The 16164-nt window shown below is 39.2% G+C and overlaps 1 protein-coding gene across 6 annotated transcripts in view; it reads right to left on the bottom strand.

The window, feature by feature from the left end:
- MON2 (MON2 regulator of endosome-to-Golgi trafficking) overlaps positions 1-16164 on the bottom strand; it is a 124842-nt gene that overhangs the window by 8750 nt on the left and 99928 nt on the right. For all 6 annotated transcript variants that reach the window (XM_051846365.3, XM_070052566.2, XM_002711305.5 and 3 more), the window contains 4 exons: positions 15201-15261; positions 14449-14572; positions 9231-9438; positions 4852-4934 (listed from right to left, as the gene is read on the bottom strand). In XM_051846365.3, coding sequence (XP_051702325.2) covers positions 4852-4934; positions 9231-9438; positions 14449-14572; positions 15201-15261 — 476 coding nt within the window. The remainder of the gene's footprint in view (positions 1-4851; positions 4935-9230; positions 9439-14448; positions 14573-15200; positions 15262-16164) is intronic.

Below are 16164 nucleotides of genomic sequence, written 5' to 3'. Positions count from 1 at the left end.
GCCCCTGGCCGTGGCAGCCATCTGAAGAGTGAACCAGTGGATGAACAATCTGTCTCTATCTTTAACTCTTGAGTTTCAAATGAAAAAGAAAAAAGAAAAAAACTTTAAAAAAAATTCATGATCAAGTAAGTTTGGCAGATTTTTATGTATCTCAGCTTTTATAGATCAATAATTCACATGAATTTATTAAGGACTTGTAGTAATAGAACAGATTTAACTTTAACCCAGGGTTTCCAAAAATCATTTGATAATGGAATTGTGCTTCATACAATATCAACTGAAATCACCATCATTAACATTCATTCCAGGGCCAGCACTGTGGCACTGTGGGTAAAGCTGCCAACTGAGGTGCTAGCACCGGTTAGAATCCCGACTGCTCCACTTCCAATCCAGCTCTCTGCTAATGCACCTGGGAAAACAGCAGAAGATGGCCCAAATCCTTGGGCCCCTGCACCCATGTTGGAGACCTGGAGGAAGCTCCTGGCTCCTGATTTCAGCCTGGCTCACTTCCGGCCATTGTGGCCATTTGGGTAGTGAACCAGCAGAGGGAAGATCTCTCTCTCCTTCTCTCTCTGTATCTTTGCCTTTCAAGTAAATAAATAAATCTTTAAAAATTAAAAAAAAATTGGCCAGCACCACGGCTCACTAGGCTAATCCTCTGCCTTGCGGCGCCGGCACACCAGGTTCTAGTCCTGGTCGGGGCGCCGGATTCTGTCCCGGTTGCCCCTCTCCCAGGCCAGCTCTGTGCTGTGGCCCGGGAGGGCAGTGGAGGATAGCCCAAGTGCTTGGGCCCTGCACCCCATGGGAGACCAGGAGAAGCACCTGGCTCCTGTCTTCGGATCAGTGCGGTGCGCCGGCCGCAGTGTGCCAGCCGTGGTGGCCATTGGAGGGTGAACCAACGGCAAAAGGAAGACCTTTCGGTCTCTCTCTCTCACTATCCACTCTGCCTGTCAAAAAAAAAAAAAAAAAAAAAGAATTAAAAAAATTTTTAAAAAATTCATTCTTTAACAAAAACTTGGAAAATGCTAAACTACCTTCTTTTTCCATTCATTTCTCAGGGTGGGGACAGAGAGAAGAAAAACAGAGTGGGAATTATGGGTACTAGTGAAGATGGGGAGGGTCAGGTTAGAGATATTCTGCCTTTACCTGTCTTTATAGATTGGGAACCCACTTCAGATCTCATTTGTAAAAATAATTTGCTGAATTAACAGAAAACAAACCAAAGAAAGTCTTAAAAAACCACTGGCATAAATTTTTTTTTTAATATTTATTTTATTTATTTGACAGGTAGAGTTACAGACAGTGAGAAAGAGAGACAGAGAGAAAGGTCTTCCTTCTGTTGGTTCACTCCCCAAATGGCCGCTACGGCTGGCACTGTGCCCATCCGAAGCCAGGAGCCAGGTGCTTCTTCCCGGTCTCCCATGTGGGTGCTGGCACCCAAGCACTTGGGCCATCCTCCACTGCATTCCCGGGCCACAGCAGAGAGCTGGACTGGAAGAGGAGCAACCAGGACTAGAACCTGGCGCCCATATGGGATGCTGGCGCCGCAGGCAGAGGACTAACCAAGTGAGCCACGGCACCGGCCCCCGGTATAAGATGTTTAAACCATCTGCTCCATTTGTATTCTGTAAACCTTTCAGTAAACATTTAAAAAGATTACATACATAGCTTTATTCCTATCTAGATTACCGCAGATGGAAAGGCAACTGATCAAACTAATTCTTGGTTTATTACAGAAAAATACAGCAATACATTAAAATGGCATCCTAAATAAAACTCAAGGGAAGCTGCTCAAATTTCTTAAATTGTTTTTAAAAACCCACATAAATTTTGTTGGGATTTTCAATCTAATTATCAGAATGGAAAATCTGTACATACTGCTATAGAAGAATCTCCAAGAATACTGTTAAGTGAAAAGAAGTGCAGAACAGTAGAATAGGGCTATCATGGATATTTATTTGTGTATATAACTGGGGTGGGGGGAATACTGGGATATGCATTTTTTATTTATATAACAAACTTCTAGAGAAAACCACAAATTAATAAAAATGGTTGTGCTGGTGAGGTAAGAATTAACAGAGAAGAGAGGAAAGATCATTTCAAAGTTTACTCTGTATATCTTTTAATGTTTTTGAATCATGCATGTGTATATTACTTCAAAATTTTAAATGATGATCAAGTAAAATGAAAAAAAATTTTTAAAAATTAGTCAAAAAATGCCATTTTTCCCACTGAAAACCCCTCAAAGAAATAATAATAAAGTTCTAAATGAATTTGAGTATACTATCTAAATCTTATAGCCAATTTCCTGAATTAGGTGTGGAGTGGCTATGAACAACACTACATATATCTGTTGCGAAGGTTGGACATTCTTTTTTTTTTTTTTTTTTGTCAGGCAGAGTTAGATAGTGAGAGAGAGAGAGAGAGAGAGAGAGAAAGATCTTCCTCTTCCGTTGGTTCACCCCCCTAAAACGGCCGCCTTGCTGCACCAATCCAAAGCCAGGAGCCAGGTGCTTCCTCCTGGTCTCCCATGCGGGTGCAGGGGCCCAAGCATTTGGGCCATCCTCCACTGCCTTCCCGGGTCACAGCAGAGAGCTAGACCAGAAGAGGAGCAACCGGGACTAGAACTCGGCACCCATATGGGATGCTGGCGCCGCTGGCGGAGGATTAACCAAGTGAGCCACGGTGCAGGTCCCATGTCAGACATTCTTATGTCATGTTTTTCTTACTCCTTAATGATGTTTATCATACCTTTCTAGTATGTTATAATTTCATCTCCATAATTTATAGCTACATTTCACTTAAATCTTCATTTTGTATACCAAGGCAGAGTTCAAATTGTTTAACAATTATTTATCATTAATTTAGTTAGATTATCTGTTATTACTACAATGTCCTACCCATAGTCCATTGGCTTAGTAAAAAAAAGTTATAGAATTTTCCTTCCCATTTTCTCTCTTAAATACATTCTGGTTAAATTCTTAACAACTGTTTAATAACACAACTACCATGCATTTAAATATACTGGTTACATTTAGTATATTTACTGTAATAACAGGAAAAACAGATAATTTCCTGTTTATGTTTCAACACACTTTTAAGCATCAACTTTGATCCTAATAAAGATTTTACTGGTCACTAGAAAGTCAATATATGGTTTCTCCTCTCTGAAAAATCAACCAGAACATTTTTTTCAGAAAACCCCTATCTGAACTCTGAGGGATGAATTGAGGACATTGCTTCAATTTTTCCAAGAAATCCCACCCCTTCTTCCCTCTGGGTTAAATAAGTACAAGTGTCCTGCCTCTCAAGATTTAGTCTAATACCCTTTCCAGGCCAAGTACTAATAAGTGAGCTTTTAAAACAGAAAAAAGTATATTTACTTTATTTATATAACAGTTGACAGGGACAGACTGTGATTGATTGATTTGTCCATCACTGAGAGTCTTATCTCTTGAGTATATAATACTGTTTACAGTACCACTCTGCTACAAAAGAAGGAACATGCACCAGAACATAAATCAACATACTGTTTTCTTCTTTAACAAAGTCATATTATATATTTAGAAAAAAGTCAGCTTGAGCCAGCATTGTGGCACAGCCTGTTCAGCTACCAACTGCAATGCTGGCATCCCATATGAGTACTGGTTCAAGTCCTGTTGCTCTACTTCCAATTCGGTTTCCTGCTAACATGCATGGGAAGACAGAGGATGATAGCCCTAGGGCTAGGCCCTTGCCACCTACACGAGAAACCTGGATGGGGTTCCTGGTTCCTAGCTTCGTCCTGGCCCAGTCCTGATTGTTGCATCTATTTGGAGAGTGAATCAGCAGATGGAAGATCTTTCTTTTCTCTCTCTACCTTTCAAATAAATATAAAACAAAAAATATCAGCTGAACCAAAGAGTGTGTTTAGTGACACAACTGATTTATAGTCTCGTACCAGCTCTTTATCTTGCCCTGGACCAATAACAAACACTGAAGGGGCTGCTCCAACAAACCACTGTGAAAGCAATGTGACAGAGGATTCAAGGTTGAGCAAAATATGGTCCAAAAAAAAGGAAAGAAAACTGGTTAAAAAGCCTCTCAAGACTTTTACAATGCAAGGGGAGGTGAGCCACATACATGCGTGACTATAATGCAAACACTTACCTGTAAGAAATGTAAAACAGGGCTTAAAATAGTCAAACTAGGTAGATATAGGCAGGGAAATGGGATAAGCAAAAAGTTTGGAATATCTGAAAAGACTCACAATTTTAGTTTAGTAGGAGAGTAAGATAAATGAAGTCTAGTGGGAAATAAAGCATAAATAGAATGGACGCAGACTGTAGTACTCTACAATTTGGTAGGCAAGGGTAAATGAGGAAGATTTTTTTTGAAGGAATAGGGAAATGACTGATCAAAACTGATTTGGAAAAATTTCTGGCAATAAGGTAAAGAATGAATTAGAACAAATTGGAATGAGCAAAAAAAAAGGGAAAACTAATGAGAATGAAGTATAAAAATGACTCAGTGTATAATGTAAATCATAACGAAGTGAAGATCAAACTTCCCCCTTCCTATTTCTTCCAAAAAAAGTCAGTGATCTTCCACATTAAAAACATATGAAATACGAATATGCATGCCAAAAAAGGGCAGCCAAACTGCTGTTTAACATAAAGGGGATAAAACTATACAAATTAATTTTACTTATTTGACATCACAATGGATTTGATGTTTTCTTGCATTAGAACTGAAGAAAAGAACATCTGATGACTTACATTCCTAAAATTCAGTTAACAACAACAGAAAAGTACATTACAAATAGAATGTAGATTTTATAAATTTTGGATAACTGAGTTTCTAAGCACTTACCATTCTCAGGCTGAGTTTTCTTAAGTGAATCAATGAGAGTACTGACTGCTTTTAAAACAAATATGATTTCTGTTACTTGTTGCCTATAAAAAAAAAAGGTGGGAAATTATTTCCATCAAGATTTAAAAATCTTATGTGTGTGTGTGTGTGTGTGTGTGTGTGTGTGTTTTACCAGGTATGAACAAAAAGATGAACTCTGGAAAAATACTAGTACAATACAATGCAAAATTAATGTTAGTTTTCAATTTTTTAAAAGTTATTTGCCCACATGGTAGCAGGGGCCCAAGCACTTGGGTCATCATCTGCTCCCTCCCAGGAAGCATTAAAATGAAACTGGATCAAGGCAGAGAAGCCAGGAATCAGACCGACACAGACATGGGATACCACTGTCACAAGTAGTGGCTTAACCTGCTTCACTACGACACCCATCCTAGTTTTAAATTCTTATAAAATGAAAAATCAGGGGTAGGTGAGAGGCATAGGGGTTAAGATGTTAACTGGAACACTAACACATCCCACATCTGGAGTGCCTGGGTTCCAGTCCTGGCTATGTTTCCAATTTCAGCTTCCTGCTAATGCAGACCCTTGGAGGCAACAGATAATGGCCCAAGTACTTAAGTGCCCTGCCACCCATGTGGGAGACCCAAAATGGGTTCTGGGCTCCTGGCTTCAGCCTGGCCAGCTCCTGCTTTTGTGTGTATTTGGGGAGTAAACCAGGGGACTGAAGATCTTGTCCAACTCCATCTCTCTCTAACAAATTTTTGTAGAAAGGAAAAAAATCATTTCATATATATTAAGTACATATATATTAAAGGTAAAAATCAGGTTTGTGGCTATTCCTATAAATTTTCAATTAACAAGGGGGAGGCAATTCATTCAAGCAACTCTAAATGTATTTGCATGGTTGTCCACATAATTACTTAAAATTAAACATTTTGAACATTTTGCCGTATACAATAAATTTTAAAGTAATCACAGATCATTAAAACTATTAATCAATGGTTTCATAAAGGTATAAAACAAAGTTTTACAAAACTATATTTGTAGTAATGCTTTCCGTTCAATTATTGTTTATAGCTATTGTATATATTCCCTAAACTAGGGTCTTTTTGCTTTTTAGTTGTTAAACTTTTTATTTGGTGAAATATTAAGCCTTTTTACTGTAATGTAAATTTAAACTATGTTATCTCAAAGACTAAAAAAAAGGGGGGGGGAGGAAGAAGTGGGAAGGGTGGGAAGGAAACAAGGGGAGGGAGAAAGGGAATATCATTATGTTCTTTAAATTGTATATATGAAGCAAATTGAATTTTTTAAAAAAATAATTGAAAATTAAAATTTTTTAAAAATGAAATATTTGTAATAGATATCTTTAAAAATATATCTTAAAAAGGTTTTCTTTTTCTTTTTAACTAATTAGTACTAAAAAGAGATTTACAGATGCTTAAATGGAAACAGACGACTATTACCACCTGGCATATATTTTACCATGCTGTTAAAAGTACATTCAACACCATAATAGGGCTTATTTAACTTTATAATGCAACAAATAAACATGCTCAAAATCAATTGTAAGATGGTACTACTCAGAGACATTAGCAATGAAGAATGAACTTAAAATAAAGCACCAGTAAAAGTAGCTTGATTCCCCCTTCTTTCTCTTGACAGAAATAAAACTCTTCCACTTTACAGTACCCCTCAAGAAGAAATACAATTGGCTAATAAGCACTGGTATATTTTAAAAAGAGCTAATTTTTTTTTTTTTTTTTTTTTGACAGGCAGAGTGGACAGTGAGAGAGAGAGACAGAGAGAAAGGTCTTCCTTTGCCGTTGGTTCACCCTCCAATGGCCGCCGTTGCAGCCGGCGCACCGCGCTGATCCGATGGCAGAAGCCAGGATCCAGGTGCTTTTTCCTGGTCTCCCATGGGGTGCAGGGCCCAAGCACCTGGGCCATCCTCCACTGCACTCCCTGGCCATAGCAGAGAGCTGGCCTGGAAGAGGGGCAACCGGGACAGAATCCGGCGCCCCGACCGGGACTAGAACCCGGTGTGCCGGCGCCGCAAGGTGGAGGATTAGCCTATTGAGCCACGGCGCTGGCTTAAAAAGAGCTAATTTTTTTTTTTTTTTTTTTTGACAGGCAGAGTGGATAGTGAGAGAGAGAGAGACAGAGAGAAAGGTATTCCTTTTTTCCGTTGGTTCACCCCCCAATGGCCGCTGAGGCCGGTGCACCGCGCTGATTCGAAGCCAGGAGCCAGGTGCTTCTCCTGGTCTCCCATGCGGGTGCACTTGGGCCATCCTCCACTGCACTCCCGGGCCACAGCAGAGAGCTGGACTGGAAGAGGAGCAACGGGGACAGAATCCGGCACCCCGACCAGGACTAGAACCTGGTGTGCCGGCGCCAGGCGGAGGATTAGCCTATTGAGCCGTGGCACTGGCCAAGAGCTAATTTTTTTTTAATTTAACAAATTAGAAAAAGAATAGGGGCCAGTTCTGTTGCGTAGCAAGTTAAGCCACCATCTGCAGTGCCGGCTTCCCATATAGGCAGTAGTTTAAGTCCCAGCTTCTCCACTTCCAATCCAGTTCCCTGCTAATGCACCTAGGAAAGCCATGAAAGATGGCCCAAGTGCTTGGGCCCCTGTGCCCACATGGGAGAGTTCTAGCTCCTGGCTTTGGTCCAGCTGAGTCCTGGCTGTTGCAGCCATTGGGGAATGAACTAGTGGATGGAAGCTCTCTCTCTCTGACTCTCCCTCTCTCTCTCTAACTCAGCCTTTCAAGTAAATAAAAATAAACCTTAAAAAAAAGAGAATAAATAGTAAATGAAAACTAATTTTAAAATGCTAAAAATTGAGGGAAAGGGCATTCATATACCCTGAGGAGAATGCATATGGGTACAAATCTCTGGCAAGCAATTAGGAATACATATCAAAACCTTTAAAATATCTGCATCTTTTGAGACATCAATTTCAACTTCAGAAATTTATAAGCAAAAAAAATGTGCACAAGATTTAAGGCAAGTGATTTATCTAAATTATTACCTTATGAGATAGGAACCACAATGATTTCCCTCTTTCCTAACTTTGAGAACTGTTTCCCATATTATTTTGTTTGTTTTCATTTCTTTTACCTTAAACTCCAATTTTCATATTAACAAGACAGAGCTGCAAGCTAACCTTAATTTATCATTTGATTTGCCTAAGCTTAACAGAAAGGCCTACAGCCCCTTCCACTGATAGCCTGGATAGATGAGAAGGAAATCAGTTTAGGTTCAAAGGCTTAATTAAGCACATTAGATGAAAAGGTCTAAAGTATGGCTTGCCGACATAGAAACCTAGAAATGACTGTCAAGCAACTAGGATGTTCTTAGAATACAGATTTATCTATTACTTTCACTCTAGAGAAATATTATCATCTGCTCATAGAGATCCACAGTCCTTATTCAGAAATCTTCAGTAGAAAATATATTTTGGAATTCAAATTTTTTTAGATTCAAAGTAATTTGATACATATAACAATTAATCTCCAGTGAGGGGGCTGAAAAAGCATCCCATAATAAACACATAACTATATCTAAAGCAGGGCTGTACTGGTGGCACAGTGAGCTATGCTGCTGCTCATGACACTGGCATTCTGTATCAGAGTGCTGGTTCAAGTCCCAGCCGCTCTGCTTCCAATCCGGCTCCCTGTTAATGTGCATGGAAGGCAGTGGAAGATGGCCCAAGTCCTAGAGTTCCTGCCACCCATGTGAAAAACCCAGAGTTCTGGGTTCCTGGCTTCAACCTGGCCTATTGGGAACAATGGCTATTTGAGGTGTGAACCAGCAGAAGATCTCTCTTTCTATCACTCTGCCTCTCAAGCAAGTAAGTCTTACGTTATACATGTAATCAATGAATTTTACATGGTATTAGATAAATAAAACTATACACAGCTTCAGATTAGTTCAGATCACTTACGAAAATATTTCGTTTTAAAATATTTATTTATTTGAAAGTCAAAGTTACACAGAGAGAGACAGAGAGATACAGAGATCTTCCATCCACTGGTTCACTCCCAAGATGGCCACAATGGCCAGGGTTGGGCCGGCCTTAAGGGAGGAGCTTCATAAAGGTCTCCCATATGGATGGCAGGGGCCAAAATATTTGGGCCATCTTCAGCTGCTTTTCCCAGGCCATTAGCAGAGAGTTGGATTGGACGAAGAACAGTGGAGACACAAATCAGCACCCATGTGAGGTCCTGGCATCACAGGCAGCAGCTTTACCTGCTATGCCACAATGTTGGCCCCGATACTTGCTTTTTAGAATTTTCTCTGTTATTAATGACATCAGTAAATTTCTATTTAAGAATAGAAAGAAAAAAATTTTTTTGATAGGAAACTAGAATACATACCTTGGAAGAGGGCATTTGCCACTTAATCTTTCATCCTCTATATAGCGATGTAGTACATCCTGAGACCTTTTTAAAAGCACTGAGAGTGCCATTCGTGAGATGTAGCCCTCTTGAGGTGTTGTGACTTTGTTACTAAAGGAAAACTGGAGCAATGTTTCAAAACACATCTTGGAAAATTCCTCTCTCAAACGAATATCAATCTCTGCTTCTGTAAAATTAAATTTTTGATGGTTAATTAAAGTGTTTAAATGGTTAAATTAACATACTTTAACAACTCCAGCAAACTAAGAATAAAAAGAAATTCATCAATCTGATGAAAGGTATCTATGAACAGCCTATGTGTAATTTTCCCCTCCACAATATCAAAACAAAAGATCGACCATTTCTATCACATCAACATTTTTTTTTTGTTTTTTTAACAGGCAGAGTTTGACAGTGAGAGAGAGACAGAAAGGTCTTCCTCTTCCGTTGGTTCACCCCACATATGGACGCTACAGTGGGCATGCTGCAGGAGCATGAAGCCAGGAGCCAGGTGCTTCCTCCTGGTCTCCCATGGGGTGCAGGGCCCAAGCACTTGGGCCATCCTCCACTGCACTCCCGGGCCACAGCAGAGAGCTGGCCTGGAAGAGGAGCAACCGGGACAGAATCCAGCGCCTCAACTGGGACTAGAACCCAGGGTGCTGGCACCACAGGTGGAGGATTAGCCTAGTGAGCCGCGGCGCCGGACAAACATTTTTCTTTTTTGGCCTTTCTATACCCTTCCACGGCACTATAAAACACTTAATAATTTTCCACATGGTAAACATGCAGTATTCTTTTCCTTTTTTCCCCTCTCCTGGCAACATCTTTCCCAGAACATGACCCCTGCGCCAGTCTAGACTAGTCAATATCGAGACATGATGTCTGCTTTATCCTGGAACTAGTCTTTGCCATCACCCTGGGATTTGATTCCACTCTCTTTTGTGTTAGATCTCATTTCCCAGAGCTCATGGTTTCCCTTTTCTTGATTTACTCCTTTGTTTTTTTTCAAGGAACATGTTCTAAAGTAGTTTCCTAAGAAAGAAGGAATGGATGGTAAAGCTTTTGAGATGTTACACTTCTGAAAATGTCATTATTTTACTGTGGTACTCTGTGCCACTCCTAGTAGTGTCAACTCACCAGAGAACTGAAGACATGAATTCAGCAGCAGGCACTGTGGCACAGTGGGTTAAGCCACCACTTGGCATGAGAGCATCCCATATTGGAGTGCCGGTTCAAGTCCTGGCTACCCAACTTCTGACCCAGCTTTCTGTTAATGTAGTCTGGGAGGTAAGAAATGATGGCCCAGGTACTTGGGTCCCTACCACATGCTTAGGAGACCAGGGCTCCAAGCTTTAGCCTGATATAGTCCTGTCTATTGAGGGCATTTGGTGAGTGAACCAGTGGATGGTTACTCTTAAAGTAGATGAAAATAAATACTGAATAATTTTTAAAATGTAAATTCTCACACTCCACCTGTGTCATAATGACTCAAAAGCTTCTGGGCACATAGCTCAGTGAAACTTGTCTTCCAGTTGATAACGATGCATGCTAAAACTGAGAAGTACAGTCCTATACTCACACTTGTTCAATGGTGTGCCTAGGTATGAAAGTTCATGTTAAAAAACTTTTTCTTCTTTTTTTTTTTTTTTTTTTTTTTTTTTTGACAGGCAGGGTTAGACAATGAGAGAGAGAGACAGAGACAAAGACAAAGGTCTTCCTTCTGTTGGTTCACCCCCAAATGGCCGCTGCAGCCGGTACTCTGCACCAATCCGAAGCCAGGAGCCAGGTGCTTCCTCCTGGTCTCCCAAGCAGGTGCAGGGCCCAAGCACTTGGGCCATCCTCTACTGCCTTCCTGGGCCACAGCAGAGAGCTGGACTGGAAGAGGAGCAACTGGGACAGAATCCAGCACCCCAATCAGGACTAGAATCCGGGGTGCCGGTGCCGCAGGTGGAGGATTAGCCTAGCGCTGGCCTAAAAAACTTTTTTATTTGTAGTGCTATCACTGAGAATCCTAATGTCAACTGATATATAATTCATTCTTTTTTCTTTCTGAAATTTTTTTTGATCTTCTATTTACCCCAGGTATGCTATTATTTCATTAGGACATGCCTTATTGTGTGTATGTGTGTGTTTTCTCTCTTACATGTTTGGTGTATACTAACTTTTTTTTTTTTTTTTGACAGGCAGAGTGGACAGTGAGAGAGAGAGACAGAGAGAAAGGTCTTCCTTTTGCCGTTGGTTCACCCTCCAATGGCCACCGTGGCCGGCGCGCTGCGGCCGGCTCACCGCGCTGATCCGATGGCAGGCGCCAGGAGCCAGGTGCTTCTCCTGGTCTCCCATGGGGTGCAGGGCCCAAGCACTTGGGCCATCCTCCACTGCACTCCCTGGCCACAGCAGAGGGCTAGCCTGGAAGAAGGGCAACTGGGACAGAATCCGGCGCCCCGACCGGGACTAGAACCTGGTGTGCCGGCGCCGCTAGGCGGAGGATTAGCCTAGTGAGCCGCGGCGCCGGCCTTGGTGTATACTAACTTTTGATGTATACTAACTCTCTTACACTGGCCTGGAAGAGGGGCAACCAGGACAGAATCCTGCGCCCCGACCAGGACTAGAACCCAGTGTGCCGGCGCCGCAACATGGAGGATTAGCCTAGTGAGCCGCGGCACTGGCCTATACTAACCATTTTTATTTAGAAGTTTTACTATTTTAGTTCTTCAGTTTATCTGATGATTTCCTCTCCCAATTTTTTTTTAAAGATTTATTTATTTGCAAGGCAGGGCTATGGGGTGTTAGGGAGAAGAGGGGGAGAAAAAGAAAGGCAGAGAGAAAGAGAGAAGAAAAACAGATCTTCCATCCATTGGTTCACTCTTCGAACAGCCAAAAAGCCAGGTTTGGGACAGGCCAAAGCTAGCAGACAGGAGCTACCATGTTCTAACTCATGGGTGGCAACGCTCCAAGTACTTGGATCATCTTCTGTTGCCTTCCTAGGAGCATCAGCAAGAAACTGGAAGTGGAGCAACTGGAACTTGAACTAGCACTCTGATTTGGGGTGCCAGCATCATAAGCTGAGGCTTAACCCACTGTGCCACAATGCTGACCCCCCCCAGATTTTCTTTGTTCTCTTTCTGGAAGACTTATTGTCAGATATTAGGCCCATGGATTCATTTTATTTCTTTCTTTTCATATTATCTACTTTTTGTTTTTGCTCTACCTTGTAGGTTATTTTCTTCCAATTTGTCACTTTTTTCAGATATCACATTTTTAGTTTTCAAGAGTTCTTGTTTTTAATTCCTTTTCAATACATATTTTCTTTGATCATCCTAAACTGTAATTGCAATTTTATGTTTTCTTTGGCTCTGCATTTTAATTGTTACCTCCCAGTTTCTTTCATTTCTCATTTGTTTTTGGTCTTTATCTTTTGTGCCTGTGTGCTTTGGCAATCAAATCACACTTAAGAGTATGGGACTACAACAATCACTATAACCTGTTTAAAAGCTAGCCTTGCTTAACAAATAATGACTCTACATGTACACGTTTAAAGAAAACTCCAAGTTAACAATGGGAAGACATGTGTGTCTATGGCAAAGTCACTAGAAGAATGTCCACACACAATTTTTGTCTTGACACATCCACTACTGTAAACAACAAGAGATATCAGAAAATTGCTAGAAAAGGGATACTTTGCAACTCAACTGCTTTTATGTAGTCCAGGATATTTACAATAATCATGAATATTGTTTGCAATAGGTGTTTTATTAGAAATTATTCAGAAATTTTATATACTCTTTAAAAGTTGACTACATTAACATAAGTTGATTTGAAAAAAACGTTTTTTTCTGAGATTCTCATGTTTGTTAAACTTGTACTCTACCAGGCCAGTTTTTAAAACTGTCAGGGCTAGGAGGAAAAAAAAAAAATCTGGCTTGTGCAAGTAAGCAGTTTGAGAGACATCTAGTGGTGAACTGTGTACATGAGTACTCTTTTAAGTGCTGAGCACAAAATAGGAGTTAATTTCCACTCCAGTACATTCTGAGGATTAGAGACTCACATGACATACATTTATAATTTTCATACCATTGCACAGAAAAATCACATTATGATACCACAATTATAAAATTGAGCACAGATTTATAAAAACAGAAATAATAACAAGCAACTTACATATCAGCTCTCAATTAATACAGTAAGATACAATGAAAAGAAGTATATATTTTTTCTTAATATGAATTTGGCCTACAGCCTGAAGTTGGTGGGCAATTTTTTTCAACTTTTCTAAACCCACTTCCCTTTTTATTATTCGGTGATACCTATCTTCACAGAAATATTGTAAGGAATGGATCATATTCTAGCATACAATTTTGTACATAGTAGGCATTCACTAATTATTGGTTACTTTAACAAATGTTAAGGCATCTTATATTTTTCTTAAGGGACTCTGTAAATGTATAGTTCTAAAAGGTTGGTATTAATATTTTCATTTTATTTATTACAAAATTGATACTCTAAGAAGTGACCCAATTACTAAACGGTAGAATAAACACTCATTTCTTTCTATACAATACTGCTTTCTAATAATCTATGACTTAACAAAACTCTTAATTTATGTGAGCCAGCAATGACTTCAGTGGATTCCAAAAGTGCTTTACAATTTAGTTTACTAGAGTTTGCAAATATGGCTACATATACAGTATTCACATTTTCACCTCATAAAGCTTACAGATGTATATTACATTTCTACATATTACTTCACAGGGCCAGTATTGTGGCATAGTGGGTAAATCCACTGCAAGTGATGCCAGCCTCAATCTGGATGCCAGGTCTTATCCCAGCTGCTCTGTTTCTTATACAGCTACCTGCTAATGGCCTGGGAGAAAGCAGCAGAAGATGTCCCAAGTGTTTGGGCCCTTGTCACCCACATAAGAGACCTGGAAGAAGCTCCGGGCTTCATACTAGCCCAGCCCTGGCTGTTGCAGCCATTTGGGGAGTGAACCAGCAGATGGAAGAGCACGCTCTCTCTCTCTCTCTCTTTTTCAAATAAATAAGTAGCTCTTTAAAACCAAATAAATAAAAATAAAAATTACTTCACAGTTCCTCGCTTCATATTTAACACAAGCACAGGATTAAACATTTCTCTGTCAACTTCTTCAGAAGTAATTCAAAACTCTGTAAATGCCTACCCCAAATCATTAAAACAACATACCTGTAAATGAAGAAGATTGAGAATGTATTGAGCCCTTGTTAAGCATAGTCATTATCTGACCAACAAATTCCTTAGGAATAAAATTGGCATAAGGTAGGATCTCGGTGCTAATAAGCTGAACTACCTAAAATAAAAGGCACACATTCAAATGTATTTTTTTCTTGAAAAAGACTGAATGACTCAAAATTTGTAGCATAAAATTCAAACCATATTTTAAACGTAGGTAAAAGAATTCTCCTCAATAGAAGTACATGAACATTTTAATGTTCACACACAGGATGACTATTAGTCTGCTTCCCTCACCTATTTTAGTATAAAACAGTCAATATTATAACTGTTTACAGTGCCAGCACATTCATAAATGTTAATATTCACAACAACCAAAAATAGTGCTATAGAAAAGAACTGTCAGCATATGAAACTTATTCATGTTAGAACAAAAAAATCCAAAATAGGACTGAGAATGATTTAAATTACTTTTGTATAACTAGAAACTATGAGCTATGAGAAATTATAACTATATTTATTTTTGTCAAATAGCATATTTCTAATATGCAGGTAGCACACTACTAAGGAGGCCATTTTAAAAATGTCTGCTTTAAAATTCAACCTTAAACTTTAGAGAGTTTTAATGCTTTTAGGTTCAGTCTTAACCTAGTGCTTCATTCTTTTAGCGGTACTACATTTTCAACATTTCTACTGCCTGATTTTCACAAATGGTCACAGGAAAATGTTTTAAATAGCTTTCTCACCTCAACATCAATACTTTCATTTCTTTGAAACTCTTGAATAGAGAGATTATCTGGAGGTATGCTAAAAAAAAAAAAAAAAAAGTAAATACTTGATTTTTAAGGATAAGATACTCCCTGGAAACACAAATTAGAAAATAGAAACAATACCGAGATGACAAATACATTTTCCCCACCCAGGCTGGAACATTATCACTAAATTTCTTTTTCACTAAATTTCTTAGTATAAATGACTAAGCTAATTACAAACATGAAACTCAACCACAAAAATGCTTGGTCCAATCCTAAACTATACAAAATCTGTAGAACTAAACTTCTTTCAATACTATGAATGAACAAGTAAAGGCAAAGACATTATTTCACCTGCAGCTATAGAAAAAAATTATCATTAAGATACCTGAATTCACTTATGGTAGCAGTGATTTAAGAAAGCCCAAATTACTCACTCAGAGACAGTGATGTATTAAAACATCTTTACAATAAAGATAGACAAGTCTGTAAAGAGGAAGAGTGATTCAGAAACTATTCCAGCAAGAACAGAGACAATCAACAGTTCTGAGAGGACCAAGGTGGATTCCAGACTCTGTGGCTCATAATAATAATAAGTAAAATGGTCATAAACTTTTTAAATGGTGAAATATTAAGTATTTAAAAATTCTTGAGAATAGGATGACAATTATTACAAAAACAACAGCACCTAAAATTAGAGAAGTAGCCACTGTAGTAAGAACTTTATTTGTATTAATCTTATATGTTCCCACAGGAATCTCATATAGTAAGTATTACTATCATTTTTATGGAGTCAGCATTAGGGGAAGCTGAAATTTAGAATGGCTAATATGCCCCCCTCAGACACACTGCAAGTAAATGGCAAGGTCACAATTTGAATCCAGATTTATTTGCTATGAGAGCCTACATCATTTTATTATTATGTTGAGGATGTCAAAATAGTATTAGCACATTTAGA

The sequence above is a fragment of the Oryctolagus cuniculus genome, chromosome 11, assembly GCF_051225735.1.
Source record: "Oryctolagus cuniculus isolate XC-2025 breed Fujian yellow rabbit chromosome 11, ASM5122573v1, whole genome shotgun sequence".
Classification (NCBI taxonomy): Eukaryota; Metazoa; Chordata; class Mammalia; order Lagomorpha; family Leporidae; genus Oryctolagus; species Oryctolagus cuniculus.
Note: the sequence above shows the minus strand (reverse complement) of the source record. Positions and strands in the feature narration are given on the sequence as shown.